The sequence below is a fragment of the Panthera uncia genome (assembly GCF_023721935.1).
Source record: "Panthera uncia isolate 11264 chromosome E2 unlocalized genomic scaffold, Puncia_PCG_1.0 HiC_scaffold_20, whole genome shotgun sequence".
Taxonomy (NCBI): domain Eukaryota; kingdom Metazoa; phylum Chordata; class Mammalia; order Carnivora; family Felidae; genus Panthera; species Panthera uncia.
This window is the reverse complement of record NW_026057589.1, coordinates 21,647,253-21,668,693: the sequence shown is the minus strand read 5'-3', so window position 1 is coordinate 21,668,693 and position 21,441 is coordinate 21,647,253. Positions and strand designations below refer to the sequence as shown.

General features: G+C 54.9%; 2 protein-coding genes across 2 annotated transcripts in view; both read left to right on the top strand.

Annotated features, from left to right (window-relative positions):
* Positions 1 to 21,441, top strand: part of COTL1 (coactosin like F-actin binding protein 1) — a 37,215-nt gene that overhangs the window by 12,991 nt on the left and 2,783 nt on the right. Inside the window, exon 3 of the mRNA XM_049622718.1 lies at positions 8,460 to 8,617. Within this exon, the coding sequence (XP_049478675.1) occupies positions 8,460 to 8,617 (158 nt within the window). The remainder of the gene's footprint in view (positions 1 to 8,459; positions 8,618 to 21,441) is intronic.
* Positions 8,529 to 21,441, top strand: part of MEAK7 (MTOR associated protein, eak-7 homolog) — a 73,193-nt gene continuing 60,280 nt past the window's right edge. Inside the window, exon 1 of the mRNA XM_049622715.1 lies at positions 8,529 to 8,617. The gene's annotated coding sequence lies outside the window, so the exon portion shown is untranslated. The remainder of the gene's footprint in view (positions 8,618 to 21,441) is intronic.

Here is a 21,441-nt window from a genome sequence, read left to right as displayed (position 1 = left end):
GTTCTGTGCCCGGCACCCAGGGGCGCCGGAGTTGAAAGAGCCACACGCCGCAGCCCGGAGAGCTGGGGATCGGAGTGAGAAGCCACTGGGCCGCAGTCACCCCGTGGAAAGAGGCAGAGCTGGGACGCAAGCCTGGGGCTCCTGGCTCCCTCAGGCTGCTGGGGTCTAGGATTTGCTTGGCTCCCCGAGACCCAGTTGAAACGTCACTTCCTCTTGGAAGCTCGCCCTGATCGCCACTCCCCAGGCAGAATGAATTTCCTGCTTTCTTTGACGTTCCCATCCGCCCTGTGGAAACTTGTTGCTGTGGCATTAACTGCTCTGTGTCACACGCTCTGTTTTTGTTTGCCGGGCTAGAGTGTACGTCCTTTGAGGGCAGGGATGGTGTCTCCTTCTTTTTTCAAAAAAATTTTTTCTTTAATGTTTATTTCTTTTTGAGACAGAGAGAGACAGAGCGTGAACAGGGGAGGGGCAGAGAGAGAGGGAGACACAGGATCCACAGCAGGCTCCGGGCTCCGAGCCGTCAGCGCAGAGCCCGACGCGGGGGTCGACCTCACGAACCGTGAGATCATGAGCTGAGCCGAAGTCGGACGCCCACCCGACTGAGCCCGCCCCCCCAGGCGCCCGAGGGACTGTGTCTTCTTGAGCAAAGTCCCTCTTCACAGATTGTTAATACGTGTCCACGACGACCGACAGCAAAAACAGATGCAAGAATGCAGAGCGGGGCACGACAGGGGACTGTGGTGCTGGGACAGTCAGACACTTCAGCGTCCCCACGGTGTCTCGCTGCAGGTGCTGTAGGAGTGGGTTCTGCCTCCGGGACCTGGTTGTGGCCTCTGTTCTCAAAGTCAGAAGGTCCCGTCGGGTTTAGCATGCTGACTTCCATTTAAGGAAGTAAAACTAACCATCAAAAAAAAAAAAAGACAGCAAGAAAGTTCCGGTGCCTTGTCATCTGGGGAGAACCTTCAGCTACCCTGACAATTTGGGTATCCAGATCAGCCCGCTCCCGGAGGGTTCTACCGAAGTAATCACCTTGCCTTCCCTCTGGCTGTCGTGTACTCCATTTTCTCCTGTTTTCTGCCAGAGTGGGAAAGCTGGGTCACTCGCGTGTAATGGAACAGCAGTGAGTCAGGAATCCCTGGAGAAGTCTACCGCCTTGAGGGGCGCCTGGGGGGCTCCGTGGGTGGAGCGTCCGACTTCGGCTCAGGTCAGGATCTCGCGGTTCGTGGGTTCGAGCCCCGCATCAGGCTCTCGTGTTGACAGCTCAGAGCCTGGAGCCTGCTGCAGATCCTGTGTCCCCTTCGCTGTCTCTGCCCCTCCCCTGCTTATACGCTGTCTCTATCTCAAAAATACACATCAAAAAACAGTTTTTAAAAAGCCTCCCTTTGACGAATGGGGGAGCAGATCTCAGACGGCAGGTGTGGACCCTCTATATACGGACCCACAGCACAGAGCACGTAATCAAATCCAGTCTCCATGCCTGCTCTGTGACGAATGAACCAAGATGCGAACAGGGGCCTTATTCCTAAGGTAATGGGCTTTCTTTCTCTCTTTCTTTCTTTCTTCTTTTTTTTTTTTTTTGTGCTTAGTATTTCCCCCAAATTTTTTGAGTGGGACAGGAGGGTTTTTTGTTGTGTGTTTAACCAATCAGGGCAAACAGTTAAGAACCACCTTGAAAAAGAGAGTGTGAGTCACATGGGGCTTTTCAGTAATGACAGGTCTCTCCTGTCAAGGGAGGAACTCGTTCCTATCAGCCTCAGGCCTCAGTCCCCTCCCCTGGGGCAGCCACCAAGCCCCCTGTCCTCTGACTCCTAGAGAGGACGTTCTCCACCTCCCAAGTCCTCGTCCGTTACTGCCTGGGCTCCCCTCCCCCCACTATGCCTGCCCCCCCACCCCCCACCCCTGTGAGCAGCCCCGTGGAAGGGAGGGCTGCTGTCGTCCCTGTCCAGCTGTCCCCCGGCCCCAGGCAGCAGGATGTTCGAATTCTTTCCCATTTCCTCCCGCACCCACTCCAGGGAGCTCTCTTGGTGGAAGCTGACAGCTCAGCTTTTTGGTGTGTGGGTTGTTTTCTTCCTTACATGAACCTTGTTTGCATAACTTCTTAGGGAGTCTATATAAGGTAAGGTCAGCTTTAGAGCAAGCTGCAATCATGTCGCGCTCTGGGGCAATTTCCTCCCCGCTTCTCCTTCCCTTTTCTTTTGACTCGCTCTTGAGAGCGAGTTCACTGTTGGATGGAGGTTACGAAATGATGCGTGTGCTCTCTCTGTCCCTCTGCTGGCCAGCAGATGTGTATTAGTGCCCACGAAGTGCCTCGTGCCGTGGGAGATAACACCGAGTGGACAGATGTGAAAGTAGCTAAATAGATAAACCGGGCACAGAGTGTCTACTTAGGGGGTTACATAGGTGGTGAGACCCTTATCGTTGGCTTATTCGTACTTCTCATGATTGTCCGTTTTGTGTTTTGTGTGAAATGGAAAAGAATTGTTCAAAACATTTGCAAACGATCCTCAGTCTCCTCTGGGTTCTGTCCCTTTCCAGCCAGGGCTGGCTTCAAGGAGAGGCAGAGGGGAAGACTAGGGTCCCTTTTGGGAGAAGGTGGGGGCCCTTGGTCAGTGTGGACCCCGTGTTGGGGTCCCCCTGCTGAGAATGCTGGGTGGGGTGGTCAGAATCTGCCTCTCAGGATTACCTGAGCCGAAGGGGGGGGGGATTTCAAATCAGTGGGGAGAGGGCAGGAGAGTCCCTGAGAGCTTGGTGGAGATTCTGTGCCATTCACAGTTTTTGGGAAAATACGGAATGGTTCATCCTGGTGGCCGTGGCGATGCCAGCAAAGTCTGACTCCTCCTTCCTTCCTCCCTCTGTTCCTGTGCCCTGTGTGGTCATCTCCTCTCGTTGTGTTTCCTTCCACAGCCACGCTGTCCTAAGTGCTTAGCATCACGCCCCCTGTCCTCTTGCCATGTCTACTCTCGCTCCTGAATCCTTCCTGCCAGTCCAGCCCCAGACAGAGAGCATGAGAGAAGGAAATACAGGGGCAGGTGGTGAGGGGTGAACATGGTCATATGGGAGAGAAAGGAGGGAAATGCAAGGCCCAGAAGGGGGTGAGAGGGGAGAGCCCAAGGCAACGAGGGGCATGGAGGAGAGAGCCCAAGGTGACGACAGCGGCATTTCTGGGCGCTTACTCTGCACCAGGCCGTGCCCACGAACTTGGCAATGGCAGCCTCACGTTGTGTATTAACTTGCTAAGTACATGAAAGCAAAGACCTTGAAGAGAGAACTGGAACATGGAACCGGGTGGACCCTGCCCGGTGTTGCTCTGCCCTGAGCTGGTGGGACCTTAGGGCTGGTGGGATCTCTTTCACACTGTGAGGCTCTGTAGGCCACCCAGAAGGTTAAGTTCTTTTGAGTGTGGGGTTTATTCACACCATGCAAGGGCCGTCTTTTCATGGCCAAGGTTCTCGCTGGGTGAGAAGGAGTGGGTGTTCACAGCCCCAAATTGGGAATGATGCCTGATGCACAATCAGTCTGTAAATTATGATGATGCGAAGCCAGGCCATACAGGAAGCTCCTTTTGACGATCACTTCCTCAAAACCAGAGAAGTGTGGGTGGGAAGGGAGGGGGTGGGCTGGGCTCGGGGCACTGAAGCTTTTCTGCCCTTGAAACCTCCTGCCACGCCTTTCCCACCAGCGCTGGCACGAATGCTCCTCCCCTCCCCCACCCTCCCTAGGTCAGTGGTTCTCAAGCTTTGGAAGCACCCAGATCCCCCAGGGGCTCGGCTGCCACTCCCCATTCCCAGAGCTTGTGAGTCAGTAGGTCTGGGGTGGACCCGGGCAACCACGTGCTCATGGTTTCCTGGAGGGGCAGGGTGGGGGGGTTGCTGACTGGACTGGTCCGGGGGCCCCCGCTCCGAGAACCGTCCTCCGCTTAACCAGTGCTCCCACGGGCAGGGCCAGCGTTGTCTGGCTTCTTACCACTTTAGCTCTCTGAGCCTCAGTGTCTTCAGCTGTAAAACGGGCCTGGGAGCAGAGGCGACCTCACAGAGAGCTCGGCACGAAGCGATGTGCCAAGACGCGTAAGCTTAGGACGGTACCCGGCCCGTCGTCGGTGCCCAGCAGACGGCTCCTGTTATCCTCAGGACCCTCGTTCGTCTTATCTGCGCCCCCCGTGCTTAGCACTGTGCCTGGCACATAGTAGGCCCTCCGGAAATGCCCGTTGGAACTGGAAAGGTAGGGATAGAAAAAGAGCGGTCTCCCCACGAGCCGCGCCCGTCACACGCCCTCTGTTTCCTGCAGCCCCCTCAGCCGCTTCATGACTGTGCGCGTGCGGAAACTGAGGCTTAGGGGCATTCGTGCGTCTGGTCCAGGTCACAGAACTGGTACGAAGTCGGGGGAGCTTCTGTTGGATTCCGGAACTTGGACTCTTCGCCTGGGTGCCGGGCCGGGGAGCAGAAGGCTGAACGTGAGCGGCCGGTGTAGACGGCTGGGCTGAGGCCTCTGGGAGAGGGAGCGCGGGGGTCCGCGTGCTGTGGGAGTGTCTGGGCCCGGCTTCCCGCCCTGGGCTTGCCCTCGGCTCCCCAGGCTCAGGCCCCAGAGGTGTGCCCCTGGCCCCCTGGGGACCGGCTGGCACCATGAGAGGAACGGCAACGTCGAGTAGTAACGTTCTCCCGGCCAGTGTCCTTCTTGGTCCACACACGTGTGCCCCCACACACACACCACACACATTTACAATGAGGCTTAGCGCTGCCTTTCTGTGGATGCACCCACGTTTTCCTGTGTGTGAGCGGGTGCCAGCGGGACAGAAGTGAGGGGTGTGGCGTTTTCCACGCCCCTGCGGTGCTGTGGCCGCGTGCGTGTGTGTGTGTGTGTGTGTGTGTGTGTGTGTGTGTCTCAGGTCGGCCCCGTGTGTCTGGAGGAGAGGAGGTGGCCTGGCCCAGACTACGAACGACCGCCTCCCCCTGCACAAACCAGTCTGCGGTCAAGATGGGCTTAGAGCAGGGGGAGAGAGGCTTCGCGTCTGCGTGGGCAGCTGCGAAAACGTCGCCCCGACCAACCGCGTTTTCCCCGCGCAGGCTCAGCTGACTTCCCGGTGTCACGCCCGATCGGGAGCAGCAAACATTTGCAGGCGTAACGGGACTCTCGCATTTTCAAAGACGTCAGCAGTCTTGTTGGCCAGACCGGTGTCAGATAAGCCAGCGCCCAGGGGCCACCCGGGCAAACAGTCCCCCGCTGCCACGATGATGTAAATGACATTGGCCTGCGCTTCTGGAAGGTCCGCAAAGGCCGGGCTCCCCACGCCCTTGGTGACTGACTGCTCGTGGGCCTGTCTCACGCCAGGCCCCGGGCTGGCACTTGGGACAGGCAACTTTCCCACGTGGAGGCTCTGGCCGGCGACGGGGGGGTGGGGATCCAGCTGGAGCCACGGGAACCCAGACATCCCACGTGGCTGCGTCCACTCGGGTCCTCAGACCCGCCGCCTCGGTCCCGCACTCCGTCCTGTGGCCACAGCTTCAGGGAGAGGCTTCCGCTGTGGCGGGCCGGGCGGGCCCCCGTGGTATTTAATCCCCGTGGGCGACTAGTGATGTGGTCCCCTGTTTGGAAGGATCCCACACGTGGCTCAGCAGCTGGATGTGGGAGGAGCAGACCTTGGCCGTGGAAGGGACCCATCGGGCCACCGCGGGGGCTGAACTTGCTGAGGGAGAGAAGCCGGGCCCCAGAGGCCGCGGGCGGTGTGATTCCATCTACGTGAAATGCCCCGAACAAGCAGATCCGGAGACAGAAAGCGGCTTGGTGTTGCTTAGGGCCGGGCGGACGGGGGCCGGGGAGCGACTGTCGTGGGCGAAAGGGTTTCCTTTTGGGGAAGAGGCATGTGTTCTGGAACAAGGTAGGGGCTATGATTGCACAACACTGTGAACGTACTAAATGCCACTGAACGTACGCTTTAAAATAGTTGACGTGGTGACTTTTATCTTTCACTGTGGCTTTTTCTTTTTTTTCTTAAAAATAAAAAGGGGGGGCGGGGGCAGGCAGTACCCAAAACAAAAAACTCACCGCGTTTTACGGAGGAGGGAGCGGAGGCTCAGTGTTTGGGGATTAAGTCAGGGTCCGTGAGGGTACGAGATAGAGGTCTCACCCCCACGTGGGAGCCCCTGGACTCCTTCCTTTCCTCCCGTGGCCAGTCTGTCACCAAGCCCTGTCGATCTGACCATGCGGTGTCCCTGAGACTGTCCTTCTCTGTCCCCCTGGACCCCCGTGGGCGGGTCCTCCAGTGGGTGTCCGCCAGACTCCCGTGGCCGGTGGGGGCAGTTCCCCAAAGGAAGGGGGCTGGGCAGGCACGCCCAAGCCACCCAGGCCTCGGCCTGCAGCCCCCTTGGCCAGGATGCGTTACCTTGGGCACATCGCATGACCTCTGAGCCTCATCTGTCACAGGGTGGAGTGCATGTTGATGAAGAAGACGCTGACGTCCCCTCCTCCCCCACTGCCCGCCTCACGGCCTCATTATAAAGACCAAATGAGGGGCGCCTGGGTGACTCCGTGGGTTGAGCGTCCGACTCTTGGTTTCGGCTCAGGTCACGATCCCAGGGCTGTGGGATCGAGCCCGGCATCGGGCTCAGTGCTGAGCGTGGAACCTGCTTGGGATTCTCTCTCTCTCTCTTTCCCCCTCCCCTGCTTGCACTCTCTCTCTCTCTCTCTCAAAAAGAAAAACAAAAAAACAAAAAAAAACAAGAAATAAAACTTAACAAAGACCAAATGAGACGGTGAAGCATGAACGTGTTTCAGAACCGTGACTGGTGGTTCCGTGTCCTTTAAGAAATCGGTGCCGTGGAGGCTCCTGGCTTGGCCTCTAGTGTCTGGGTCAGGAGTCCGTGGCCTGCAGAGGACCGTGTTCCTTGGTTCCCTTGTGACAGGTGGTTGCCCCTCCAGACAGCTTCTTGGCCAACTTGTGCTCAGGCTTTGAGGTCCTAACGAGGCAGAGAACTTAATCAGCCCCAGACTGTCGCCTTTACACCCAGAGGGCATGTGGCCTTGGTGCCTAAACCTATATACGCTGTGTGGGATTCAGCACAGAAGCACCTGGAAAGTCTAGGAAGGAAGATGCCTTGGGTTTTCAGAAAAATACAGGAAAATAAAAAAAGGCCTCAAATGTGGTCCTTTGGCCGGCAGCGTTTGTGTCACCGGGGAGCCACTTAGAAACGCAGGCCCCGGGGCCCCATCCGAGACCCGAGGCCTCGGAATCTGCACATTAGCAGGATCCCCGAGCGATTCAGATACACACGGACATGTCAGAAGCACAGCTCCCCGCTGTCGTTGGGAACCTGAGGAATCCTACAGCCGGCAGCCAAAAGCCCTGCATGGATGGAAAAGCTGATCGAGCAGCTAGTAGGAGAGGAGCCCCCCGCCCAGAACAGTCCCATGCGGGCGTCTCCAGCCAGGGATTGAGATGAGCTCTCCGCCATCATCGCGATTAAAATATGAACCGTTTGGGAACCCAGCTGAGTAAGGGTCTATGATTTCCTCAGTGAAAAACACAGAATTTCGGTGGAAAACACAAAGAGGGGCTTCATCAAATGGGGACCCCGACTGTCTAGAAGGTCATCGTCAGCCAGGGGCGGTTCCGCCCCCCAGAGGACGGTTGTTGTCCCTGGGGCGGAGGGGTGATCCTGCATCTAGCGAGTGGAGGCCAGGGATTCTGCTCAGGACGGTCCCCACCGTAAAGAGCGAGTTCCAGCCGTGAGCTAGACGTGGCCCGCGGTCCTGGAGCCATATCCCACAGCAAGATCGGGGTCACGCGATCACCCCCAACTCCCACCCCGCAGCTCAGTTCCTATTCCGAGCAGGGCCTCCGGGGCTCAGAAGACTTGAGGAAGGTCTCCCTACATAAGATCCAGAATTTGAGCCCTTCCCTGCGCGCGTGAGGGATGGGCGGGGGGGTGGGGGGTGGAGGTTGCAGGGGTCGTGGCCACAGAGGCCTGGGTTCAGATCCCAGCATGGCCTCGAACTGCCCATGTGGCCGTGGGAGCGTCACGTGTTCCTTCTGAACCCCCGTTTCCCAGCTGTGAATTGGGCCTCGGAGGCTGTGGTGGCAATGCTGGATTAAACGAGGGAATGTCGGGGGCGCCCGGTGGCCCAGTCGGTTAAGCATCGGACCCTTGGTTTCAGTTCTGGTCATGATCTCCCGATCCGTGAGATCGAGCCCCGCATCGGGCTCCGTGCTGACAATGCTGAACCTGCTTGGGATTCTCTCCCTCTCTGCCCCTCCCCTGCTCGTGCCCTCTCCTCTCTCTCTCTCTCTCTCTCTCTCTCTCAAAATAAATAAACATTTTTTTTTAAATGAGGGAATGTTGGCCGAGGTCCGTGTTGAGCGCCTGCCACGTTGCCCTGGGTGCCTTCCGGCTCGTGGCTGCTCCCCGGGAACACCGTCTTGGGACGTTTTAACTGAGCCCCGTGCCCTCTCCTTGCTGTCCCGGCAGATGACGTCCGATTGTTCGCCTTTGTGCGTTTCACCACCGGGGATGCCATGAGCAAGAGGTCCAAGTTTGCCCTCATCACGTGGATTGGTGAGAACGTCAGCGGGCTGCAGCGAGCCAAAACGGGCACGGACAAGACCCTGGTGAAGGAGGTGGTGCAGGTAATTGGCTTTGTGCTCTTTCCGAGGCTGGGCGGGTCACGCCCCACTCAGGGTCCCCGTCCCCAGGGACAGAGCAGGCCGGGGTTGGCGCCTGTGACTGAAAGCAGGCTGGGCCACATCTCTGTGCCGCCAGAGCCACCGGCGAAATGTCACCGCAGTTGTATGCAGGGTGCGGGCTCAGGACTTGACCACCACGTCATGGAAACATGGCAGCTGGGGGCCCACCTTTGAGGTGGGGCAGGCGGTTCATGAGGAAGGGAGCTGGAAGGATGAAGAAGGGGGCTGGAAGGACGACCAAAATGGGGACCTCTACCTGCTTGGATCGCGGGTGATCACGGTTGGCTCCCAGTGGTGGCCTTGACGACCCAATGGGCACCTTCATGCATGGCCTCCCTGAACGGTGCCTGGCATACAGTAGGTACTCAATAACACTTATCCCCCAGTCCTTGCTAGATCAGCAGGAAGAGGGGGAGGTGGGAATACCCTTGGTTTTGTCTCTGAGCTCTTGACACTTCCCTTAGAGGGTTTCTGTTTCCAAGCGGACATATCACAGATCAGTACTGCCGGAAGCTTCCGAGGTGGTTCGTTTGGGGCTAAGTCTTGGGGTCACACTGAGAAGAGAAAATCTGAATTCCAGAAAGAGAATCTAGGGGAAGGGAGGCGAAGGAGTGCTCTCTCCTTCCTGGAGTGTTCTCCGTCTCGCAAAAGGGTTTCTCAAAGCCCACGATCGGGACATGATGGCAGACGGACGGGTATGGGCTTTCCTTCGGAGGGGATGAAAATATCCTTGAACTGACTGGCGTGATGCTTGCACGTATCCACGAATGTGTGAAAAGCCACTGCGTTGTAAAAACCCAAACCAGCAACACGCACAAAAACAGGCCGCACGGAACGCGGTATCGTGGATCAGATCCTGGCACGGAAAAGCCAGTGGCATCAGAACGGGGTCAGGGGTTTCGTTAATGGTAACGCGTCAGTGTGGGCTTCTCAGTTGCGAGAAACGTACCGCAGCAACGGAAGACCGTAAGCCTCATGAAAACAGAGTGTGGGGTGTGTGGGAGCTCTCGTACTATCTCCTGCAGCTTTTCTGTGAATCTAAAATCATCCCTCGCGGAAAACGTTGATTTAGCAAATTCTATTAGGAAAGAGAAAAAGAAGTCCTTCCGTTGCATGATCGTGGCCCGTTTTTTCCCACCGAGCTCTGCGCATCCCCGCGGTCACAGCCTGCAAATCGCACGCGAGGGGGCATCTCCTAAATGATGTGGCTGCCGGCTCCGGGATGCGCGTTTTTCTGGTGGCTGAGTGTTCCTTTGCCAAGTGCATCGTCATGGGCCAAATGTTCCCCTGGTGTTGGCCCATCGAGTTGCTTCCAGTTTTTATTTTCACAGATAACGTTCCAACCACCCTTTTCATACACACGGCTCCTCTGCCTCCCCCGCTGACTTATGTCTTTAGGGTACATGTTCAGGAGGCGGGGTTCCAGACTTAATAGACACGAAAATCATTTCAAAAAGGTGCGAGGTGTCAGATTACCTTCTAGAAACGGGTTAGCACCGTGTCTGGGACATAGTATGTGCTTAATGCATGTCGTTGATTTCACATTCTGATCCGCATTACTGGTTAACATCACTGGCTGCACCCTGTCCGGCATGGACCCTCGCTTTGGAAAGCCACCTGCTCAAACCAGGGCCGTTTTAATGGTCAACCGGCCATCAGGGGTCTCCTTTATGGCGGCAGCCTGTTCCGTGGCCAAAGGTCTCCCGCCGAATTCCTCCTTGCACGCTTATTCCTCTCCCCTCGGCGGCCCGGGAGAGAGCGCCTTGCCTGGGTGACGTCCAGTGGGGCAATCTTCTGAATCTCGCAGGGCTCCGTGTTCCTTTCCACTTAAAATAATTGGGGTAAAAATTCAATAACATCAAATTGCTCATTTTGCCCATTTTAGTTTATTTTTTTTTTAAAGAAATCTATTTATTTTTTAATGTGTATTCACTTTTGAGAGACAGACAGAACACGAGTAGGGGAGAGGCAGAGAGAGAGGGGGACACAGAATCCGAAGCAGGCTCCGGGCTCCGAGCTGTCAGCACAGAGCCCGACACGGGGCTCGAACTCACGGGCTGTGAGACCATGACCTGAGCGGAAGTCAGACGCTCAACCGACTGAGCCACCCAGGCACCCCTCATTTTACCCATTTTATTTTATTAAAAAAAATTTTTTTTTAACGTTTATGTATTTTTGAGACAGAGAGAGACAGAGCATGAACGGGGGAGGGTCAGAGAGAGGGAGACACAGAGTCTGAAACAGGCTCCAGGCTCTCTGAGCTGTCAGCACAGAGCCTGACGTGGGGCTCGAACTCACGGACCACGAAATCATGACCTGAGCCGAAGTCGGCCGCTTAACCGACTGAGCCACCCAGGCGCCCCTCATTTTACCCATTTTAAAGCCTATGATTCAGTGGCCTGGAAGCACATTTCCAGCGTTGAGCAGCCATCACCCCTGTCTAGTTCCAGAACTTTTCCATCACCTCCAAGGGAATCTCCGTCTCCGTGAGCAGAGCTCCGGGAGAGTTCCTTTTGGGTCTAGTGCTCATCCCAGTTTGGCTCAGTGAGCCAGTGACCGAGGGTGATTTGGGGAAATAGAATTCTTTGGTGGGGAGTTTCACTTGGGACTCTTGGCCATCATCCATTGGTTGGCGAGCTCAAAGACGTGAAAGCGAAAAAGGGAATTGCTGACTCTCTAAACTGGGAAGTGCAGGGTTACTGGGCTTTAGGTGTGGCTGGGTTCTGGGCTCAAGCAATAGCTTCCCCTCATCTGTCTTTTCTCTTGAGTTTAGCTTCGGCGGCCTCTGTACAGCAGAAGTGGTCCAGGCTCTGGTGGTTCTTCTGGGTGTTGATCCCAAGGGAAGATAGAGCCTTCGGTGTCAATCATTCCCTTATAAAGGACCCTGATTGGCTCAACTCAGGTCACATGCACATCCTATGGGCAGGGAGGCGGGGCTTCGTGTTAAAGGGATGCCGATGAACGTCACTTGGGTGGGGGAGCTGGGACGCCATCTTGGCCTGCAGGTGCCATGTTGCATCTTGACCGTTATCCTTTGTGTGTTCCACTCTTGCATTTAAAAGGGTTTAGTATCTGAAGCTATTGCGATACCTCGCGCTTATCCTACAGTTGCAAATACAGCCATGTAAGTCCCAAAGGGTCAGTTATGCTGGCCTAATGGTGTCTTTCGACAGCTGCTAAAATCGTGCCAATCCTGGTGCGGGTACCAGCGTCCCCTCTGTCTAATAGAGACTCAGACTGAGATGCTGAGGGGCCTTCCAGACGGGACACTCTGGATTCTGCGTCTTGTGGACGGTGTTACTTCCCCAACTGCCTCTTGCCATGATTTCCAGGGGAAGACTGAGCGTATTGACTCTAGGACTTAAGATTTTCGGTACACCCTTGGCTTTTATTGCAATGAAAGTAATATCCCCATGGCCTTGCACTTTGCGCGAAACGCAGGCCGTGTAAACTGACACCGAGGCACCAGAATCGAGAAAGGTGGGTCCTTATGCTGCCTGCCTGGCCACAGGCAAGCCTGTCTCCCTTCCCGGGCCACAACTTCCCCACTGATAAAACGAAGGGTTGAGTGGGTTGATTTGCTGGGTCATATTCTGCTTGGACGTATCCCGAAGTGTTTTCATTTTATTTTATTTATTTTTTTATTTTTATTTTTGTTTTTTTTAGTGTTTTCATTTTAAAAAAGTGCTACTTGGTCGATGGCATCATACCTTTACAGGAACCTCATTTCGCTTTGTCCGGCGAATGGGCGGAGCTTTTTGAGCGAGGCGCTGTGGGTTCAGATTTCAGCTCTGGGCGGCCTTGGGCACATTGCTTGCTTTCTCTGGGCCTCCCGGTCCCCTGAAGTCCAAGAACGGGAGTAAAGTGGTATCTGCCTCTCGGACCACGGTCTCCGCCATCAACGACGCCGGAATGTCCTGGCGCTGGGGCGCCTGCGTGGCTAAGACGAGCTTCCGGGTGGGTCGGGCCGGACAGTAGCGACGCCCGGGCTTGAGTCCGGGGGCTGCGCGGAGGGGACAGCACGCGTGGCTGCCTCGCCGCGGCTGTCGTCTGCCGCACAGGAGCGCCCGTTGTTCTGGCGCCTGTGGGGGATTACGGGGACAATGCAGCCACCATTGTCCGGGGCCCGCTGTCCGTGCTGGGCCAGGCTGTCTTGACTGGGATCAGACTCTGTCACTGATGTGTCGTGCTTGCCTTGCAGAATGTCTCTATTCACGTGATCCTTTTATTTATTTTTTGATGTCCTCTGAACGTTCCGGAGTGGGAACAGCCAGAGGGCGCGTCTCCGCTCTCAGCCTGGGCAGAGGAGAGCGGTGTTGTTTCCCCCAAGGGGCAGGGGAGGCAGGAAGGACCGACATTTCAGGGACTCTGCAACCATCAGCTTAATGTGTACTCTGATGGCTCCTGAGCCCCGGGAGCGGGGTCGGCTTAAATTCTGGACCCCTTCCCACCCCCCAGATATACCTAACACTCAGACAGGAGGGAAAAGTCCCATATCGCAATCGTGTATTCTTTGCCGGACAGGCCACTTCTATCACTGTCCCCATTTTACAGATAAGGGGCCTGGGGCCCAAGGAGGCTGAGTAATTTGCTCAGGCTCCCAGCGCCTGGACGCAGTGGCACTCCGTCCAGCGCCCAGACCGCCCGGCCCCGGAGCCCCGACGCTGGCACCTTGCCCTCCTGCACGTTTCCAAAGTCCTCAGCCCCAAGGAAATGTTCTGAGGCCACGTGCGGGTCGGAAGCCCTACCTTTGCAGGATCACATGGCACATTAAACGCTCTGAGAAGTTGTGCAGGCAATAAACCTCTTAGATTTATTTTCAGACATACTTCATCTTCTTGATGGTAGAGCCTTAAAAAAAATTCTGGAAATGGAATATCATGACTCCGCAAATTGCGCCTGGGTGGCTCGGTCGGTGGAGCGGCCGACTTCGGCTCAGGTCATGAACTCACGGTTCGTGGGTTCGAGCCCCGCGTCGGGCTCTGTGCCGACGGCTCGGAGCCTGGAGCCTGCTTGGGATTCTGCGTCTCCCTCTCTCTGACCCTTTCCCACTCACGCTGTCTCTCTCTCTCAAGATAAACATGTTTAAAAAATAAATACATAAATAAAAATGTTGCTGTGTCCAACGGAAAAGGTCATGGGCTGAAGGGGGAGGGAGACCCAAGGTGATACTCTAGCTCCATAACTCTTTGCTTTAGGACCTCGGGCAAGTAACTTTATCTTTAGAACCTGTGAAAAAGGTGTTATGAAAAAGAGAACGCAAATGCCCACAGAGCTGTTGCAAAGGATCCGGAAATGCAAAGGATGTAAAAAAAGTTTTCTGTTTTGGTGACTGGTGAACTTCTATTCGTCCTTCAAAACCCTCATTCTTTACTCCATTCTCCTACCAGCCTCAGGCAGAATTTCTCCTTCACGTGTTTCTGCTATGATCCCATGAATTTCATGGGTCCCATTTAAGTATAATTAAAGGACCCTCGAAAGGAATCTCGAGGGCAGGGACCAGGCCTGCTTTATTACAGAACAGTCCTCGTACCTGGAAACGCACCAAAACGGGTGCGAAAAAGTAAAGACACACATCTGTTCACACGGGCTGGCTTCGGACTGTGTCTTACTCTGCGTATCCCTAGGACAGAAGAACATTCCTACATGTTCCATAACCAGTGTCAGGATCGGATTAAATTGTGGAAGCCAGTTACCCTCAGGGAGGGCTTTGGCGGCGGGGCTGGAGTTTCCAGAGGCTCTGCTTTCGTTGCAATAGCGAAGCTGGCTGGGTCGCCCGGGAGAAAGCCGCGCTCCTCCGTGGGACGAGATTCGTGGGGTCCCCGCTCTGCCTTCAGAGCCTCGGTGCCGCCCAGCACTCGGGGGACCGGCTCTGGCTGCTTCGTGGCCCTCCAGAGGATTTCGGCTGTTCGTTTTCACCGGGAAATGTGTACGCTTCTTCACGCTCGGGGTTTATGGAAAGGCCCTTTATTCTCGGAGCCGGAGAGGGCCTTCTGGGCCCCGTGCGTTTCACCTGGGCCTGGGCTCGGGCAAAGGGGCTTTCTGTGGCCTGTGGCCTATGTCTGAGACCCAAACGACCTGATCGGAAATCCAACGCCCCGGCAGCCCGTGAAGGGGGGTGGGTGGGTATCGCGGAGGGGGCCGGGTGAGGTTATTACACCCAACATACAGATGGGGAAGCTGAGGCTCGGAGGGAGGAGCCAAGGCGAGCGTTGAGGCAGAGAAGCAGATGGCGGGGGTCAGAGGCCGCCTTCAGGGTGGGGAGCCCCGCGGCCCCCTCTGGGCTCCTGCTGCTAAGAAGGTGCAAGCTCCAGTCGGGAAGGGAGGAAGCTGTCCCACACCTGGAGCCTGGCGCAAAAATGGAAGCCGCCGTCACAAGCAAAGAGCGCTGCCCGCCGGGCTGGGGCCTGGGTGCCCCTCGCTAAGCCCCGGACGGGTCCCCGCCCTCCGCCAGCCCGTGGTGGCACGGCCCCTGCCTGGTCACCCTCCAGCAGCTGGCCTCCTAGCGCCCCGCGCAGCAATCCCCTTGGCTGTCACCAGCATGCAGTTTAACCCCCGTGGTGGGGACGGGGTCAGAACGCAGGCAGGTCCCGGAGCACCAAGTCCAGACGGTTCCTGTTCACGTGTGACACGCGTACCCCACGTTCTCATTGGGGTTCTGTGGAGCTGCCTGTACTCTTTTTTTTTTTCAGATGTTTTTTAAAAAATGCTTATTTAAGAGAGAGAGAGAGAGAGAGAGAGAGAGAGAGAGAGCGTGCACAGGCAGAGGAAGGGCAGAGAGAGGGGGGGAGACACAGAATCGGAAGCGGGCTCCAGGCTCCGAGCTGTCAGCACAGAGCCCGACGCGGGGCTCGAACTCAGGAACCCCGAGATCATGACCTGAGCCGAAGTCGGATGCTTCACCGGCTGAGCCCCCCAGGCGCCCCGAAGCTGTCTCTGCTCCTGGCGTCTTGTGTGTGTCGTTTGGATTTTTCCTCCCTGTTTCTTGTCCCTTCCCTGTACCGCTCCTCACTTTTGTATTTATCTTGTCATTTTCTGTCCCTGGATATGCTGCCTTTCAGACTCCCTTCTGGAACAAGCCCCAGGCACCCTGGTTTCTCCCCCGTGGTGGTGCATCCCAGGGCCTTGTGGTTGTTAAAAACGGTTCAGAGGCGCCTGGGTGGCTCAGTCGGTGAAGCGTCCGACTTCGGCTCAGGTCGTGATCTCGCGGTCCGTGAGTTCGAGCCCCGCGTCGGGCTCTGTGCTGACAGCTCGGAGCCTGGAGCCTGCTTCCGATTCTGTGTCTCCCTCTCTGTCTGCCACGCTCTATCTCTCTCTTAAAAAATAAATAAACATTAAAAAAAATTTTTTTAAAGTGGCTCAGACAAAATGAAGACACAAAAGAACGATCAGCCGCGATCCCTCACCTCACGCAGAGATGTCTGATTCCTGCGGCTTCCTGTGGAGCCCTTGCCAATGGAACGTGTTTTACGAAGGTGATTAGTCATAGCAGAGGTACCTGTGTCCTCTTAACGCTTCGTAAGTGTGCTTTCATCATTTTAGCGTCTGCGTGCTGTTGTGTTCAGCGTAGTGCCCGTGTGCGACACGGGCACGCTCTCCCGGCAGGGATCTCAGCACGGGGTGAGTCGTGGCTCCCAGGCCCAGCCCAGCACTCGGCAGGTGCGACCTCTATCGGGCTACTTCCCTAACCTGAGTTTGAGCCTCCTCCTCTGAAAGTTCGGGAGAGCATCTCTGGCTGACGCGTGGAGTCGCAAAAATTAAAGAAAATACCCTATCAAAGTGCCTGATGTGTATGAAGGGTTTGACGGCGATGCTGTTTACTTATTCAGCTTTTGTCGAAAAGTGAAAACAGTCTGGTGTTTACGGACAACGAACATCTGTGCGTATATATTATAATTAGGAAAAAAAAATCTGCTGAATTATTTCCCGGGCAGCCTTCCCCCAAGTGGGCGTGGCTGGGGAACAAGAAATGACGGGCACGATTTTGACCGGGCGGAAATTGAACACCCCAGCCCGGATTGCACTGTGCTTGCCAGTTGGTTGACAGCTGGGGCTCTGGGTTAAGGAGGCTTCTGATGCGAAGTCCGGACTCGTGAGGAAAGTGCCACGATTGGTTATGTCTGCCGTGGATGCGGGAGGAGTGACGTGTGTTTCCCACATTCCTGATCTGGACGTAGGCGTAGTCAGACATCAGGCAGAGGGGAGTTGGGCTTCTGTAAGTGTCCACGGTCAGGAAAGCGGGGGTCAGAACCTAGGCAGTCACCCAAGTTTTAAAGAGGTGGGTGGCCCTGCCGGGGTCAGGATTCGAGGCATATGGACAACTGTCCCTATTAGGTTTTGGCCCAGACCTACCCACCGCGTGTTCTAGGATGTCATGCCTCCTTGCCATCCGTCTGCTTTGGACGATTCCCTGAATCGTGCCCACCTGAAACCTGACTGCGTGCCTCTCTCATGGCCTTTGTTTTCTCTCCCCCACGAAGGAGGGTCACATCATTCACGAGATGCTCAGGTGACGTATGTGCCTTTGTTCCCGAACCTGCCGAATACTAGACTGTACCCTTTTGGTGTTTGTTTTTTTCTTGTTTCTCTGATGACTCATGGCTGTTATAAGAACCTGTTCTTTTTGAGTAAATTACACTTTGCTGGAAGGATTTTGAGAAGCTGGGTCTTTGAAGCTCTTTAGAATGGTTGTAGGAGGGCAAGCGTGGGGGGCCCAGGAGGGGTTGCAGCTGAATGCCCAGCGGGTTCGATGCCGTGCATTTTCATCTGGCACATGGTCCTTGGAGGGTGTCCTTTCTCCTAGCAAGATTCAGGCGGCAGGGTACCAACTGCTTTCCTTCAGCACACTGAGGTCTTTGGTTTCTAGTTAATCTCCACCCACTTGGGGGAAAGATACATGATTGTGGCCAGCGTGTGTCTTGTCTTGTGTCTCACACACACAGGAGGAGAGAGCCTATTCCCCACACGTCTCTGCAAGGGTTTGGGACGGGCACGTTGGGCCTTCCTTTTGAAGGCCAGGCCTTCCTTTTGAAGACGGGCCTTCCTTTTGAAGGCCAGGCTCTAATCCCATAGTTGACTTTTCTGTGCCAGTTTTTTCTTCCCTATTGCCCATCAGATTCTGGCATCTGAGGTGGAATTTTGTCCCACGCGCTCCGATGGCTTAAGTGCAAACCCAGGATGGCTGGTGGGAAGGTTCCAGAAGAGCCTGTTGCCTAGCCCTCTTCTTTCACGCAGCTAGAAACCAGGGCCCAGAGCCATTGGCTGCTTCCCTTAGGGCATTTTCGAGTCCTCTGCTTCTCCTTTTATGCTCTCAGACTCTCAGAGAGAGCCCTAGGTACCAGAATTTTGACTTCCTGGGACCTGGGAGAATGTCTGCTATGCAATAGGTGCTTCGTAAGCATGTGTTTGTTGTGTGAGTTTCATTAGCTCTCCTTATCTTTGGATACAATGAAGGTCACCTCTCTTACCATGCCCTGCTCTGTAGGAACGTGCATTGCTGACATCACAAACCTCACCGTTAAAGACTCCACGTTCCTCTTCTCTTCCCAGACCCTCCTCTGCACCCACATTGTCTGCACGGGTTAGCAACCCACCTTAGTCCTAATGTTCTGGGTACGAGACCTGACACTTCTACCCTGACAGGCCGTCCTCCCACGGCTAACCCCGTGTCCCACCCCAGCTTTTGGGTGTGCAGCTGGATTTGCTATCTTCTCTCTCCAAGGGTGAGGTGATGCCAGAGTCACTGCCTTGGTTATTCTCAGGAATTCCCCGGACTTTCCTCCACTAAAATAAGGGTGGAGGTGAAGGAATCATCGTGGGTGAGAGAAGAGGAACAAGCCAGCTCCCTATGCCTTCAGACTCGAGTGTTTCAGGAAACTTTGGATCTCAGAGTCCCCTGGCAATCTTGCAAACAAAGGTGAACCCAGCCAGGATCACCCAAACTATCACCTAATGATTCTTGGGTACCCTCATGGAGTGTCTAAGCCCTTTGCACCCTCGTCGGATCCACCCGACCAGGAGATGGAATCTTGGGGGGACAGGGAAGTGGGGGGTGGGGAGTGGTAGTTCGGGATGGGGGAGGGGGGTAAGTCCCTGGGGAGGGCCGGCTGCTGGAGATTCAAATGGACAACTGCCCCTTGTTTGTGTTCGGTCCAAACCTGCGGCACCCAGCATGCTTCAGGATTGACGCAGGGGTTTAAAGCCAGCCAGTTGGGAGCTGTTTGAAAATGACATGGTTTAAAACCAAAGATCGCAAAATGTTTTAGTGTTTTTTAATGTTTATTTATTTTTGAGAGAGAGAGAGAGAGAGAGAGCAGGGGAGGGGGAGAGAGAGAGGGAGACACAGAATCTGAAGCAGGCTCCAGGCTCCCAGCTGTCAGCACAGAGCCCGATGCGAGGGTCGAACCCTCGAACCGCGAGACCATGACCTGAGCCGAAGTCAGACGGTTAACTGACCGAGCCACCCAGGCACCCTAGCGCTTTTAAAACCAGCTTTGCAAATAGATTCTTGGCTGTGTACAGAGCCTGGTTCCTAACCTGTCCTCTAGAGTTGCCTTCCTTGGAACAGACCATTGGAAGCTTCCGCTGGAAAGAATGTCTGTCTTACATCTTTGAAATATGAACACATATGCACTTGAGAAAAGTCTCAGGGACAAATGTGTCCTCAACTTGGTCATTGGTTTCTAAGCCATCCTGGAGTCAGATTTAGATGGATGGGCCTCTTCCTTGGAAAAGTCCTGCCATGGCAAAAAACGAAAAAACATAAAAAAAGGTGAGGTGGAGTGGGGGGAGTGACCCTTTCTGGAAGCTATCAGACAGGGACAGAGTGTTCTTAGATGTGACAAAGAAGATCTTTCTAGAACCATAGGTAACCCTACCTGCAGACCGGCACCTTTTTGCTTTGAAGTCTATGACATGTGGCTTTGGCAGCCTTGAGGGTATGACAGAGGCTGTCGTGGGGCGGGCAGTCTGGAGCAGAGGAAGGGAGAGGACAGGACAGACTAGGGTCAGGACCTGCCTCCAGGACCCCTGCCATCAGGCTGCTGTGTGCCCGGGGATGAATAGCTTCCCCTCTCTGGGTCTCATGCTGCTTTTCAATCAAAGGAGGGGCTGAATGTCAGAGTTAAGGTTTCTTTTTTCTTTTCTTTCTTTTTTTTTTCAGCTCCAGATCAAGACGAACATTTCCAGGCCTCCAGTCAGCTCAGCTCAGCTATTTTATGATTAATGTTTCTCCTTGACTGAACACATTATTCTTTCAGACTCTTTCCTGTTCTAGCTAGACCTGCCCCGCCACCAACCACACGTGGCTGCTGAGCTCTTGAGGTTTGGCACATCTGTACCGCTTTGGGCCGTAGGTGGGCCATGTGCACCGGGTTCCTGAAACTTAATACGGAGAAAAGAACGTAGAAGGTCCCATGAGTGATTCTGTATGTCCGTAACCTGTTCAAATGGCAGTATTTGGGATATATAAAGTTAGATACAATCCTATGAAAGTATCACCTGTTTTTTGTTTGTTTGTTTGTTTGTTTTTTACTCTTTTCACCGTGGATGCTAGAAAATGAAAAATTCCCTATGTGTTAGCATTGCTCTGGGCCCTGTGTCCTTCCTAGTGAGGACATGCCTCTGTCTCTTGCAGCTTCTGCCCCATGGGCATATGGTTTTGCTGTTTCTGCCTCTTTTTGAAATGTCACAATGAAGCCCACCCCCCCCCCCGAGGGGCGCTGGTGTCCCCCCTCTCCAGTGGAAGGCCTATCCTGAGGACTGCTGGAAAGGGACAGAGGTGGGGGGGGAGGGGGTTGATGCAGGTTGGGTTTTGGATTGACTCAGACCTTCAGGGACTTTTTGTAGAGTCCACACCCTCAGGGGAAGTGTCAGCTCCCCTCTGAAGCCTCTGGGGGTGACGAGCATCCTGTGTGGGGGAGGCCTGTGAGGCCTGGTGGGGCCCCCTCCATGTGGCTCCACCCCCTCCCTCTCCTTTGGCCCCCTGGAGGGCAGGTGCTGTTCCCATAGTGGGAGCCGATGGGGCTGTTCCTCTATGTACTTTTGTTCGGTATAATCATCGTTCTTACTAGCCTTTTGGTTTTTAAATCATGTCTCTGGTATGTAGCGTAGGGTTTCGGGGGGTGGTTTTGGTAGTCTAAGACATAGCTGTGTTGGGGGAGGGTAATTTTGCTCATTTACATTTATTGTTATGTCGTGTTTTTACTGGGTTCCATTTTTCTGGATCGTTCCTCATTTTGGCCGTGATTTGGTTTGCCATATGCCTGTGGTCTTAAGTTGGACTATGCATAGCTCCATTTACACCTTTACTGTAGATTTCTTAGGCTCTTATCAAACTTTTCTTAATCTAAATCTTCTAATGGCTAACAGACACAAACAGGAGTGTTCGTATTTCTTTAGATTGCCATATATAGCTATCATGAGGCAGGGGAACTTCGGACTTCCTGCTAGAGGCCTCTCGAGATGTTGGCTTCCTCCTCCTGGGTCTGCTCTCTGCCTCTCCCCCCACCCCCCCCCCCCCCCACCCCCCACCCCGCCCGCCGTGCTGCTTGGGCTCAGGTTGAGAAACACGTTAATTCTCAGTTCCCCTTTCTGCCCCAACTCGTGTTCCCTCACTGTAGTGAGGACAGACGGCACAGGATGACGGAATGGGACTAGAGAGTGTCAGAAGGACGTCTAGTCCTTCTGGGCTACACAATCTCTCCAAACCCAACCCGTGGGTCTTATCTTAAAGGAACACAGCTAATCTACTGAGGGAGGATTAAGTG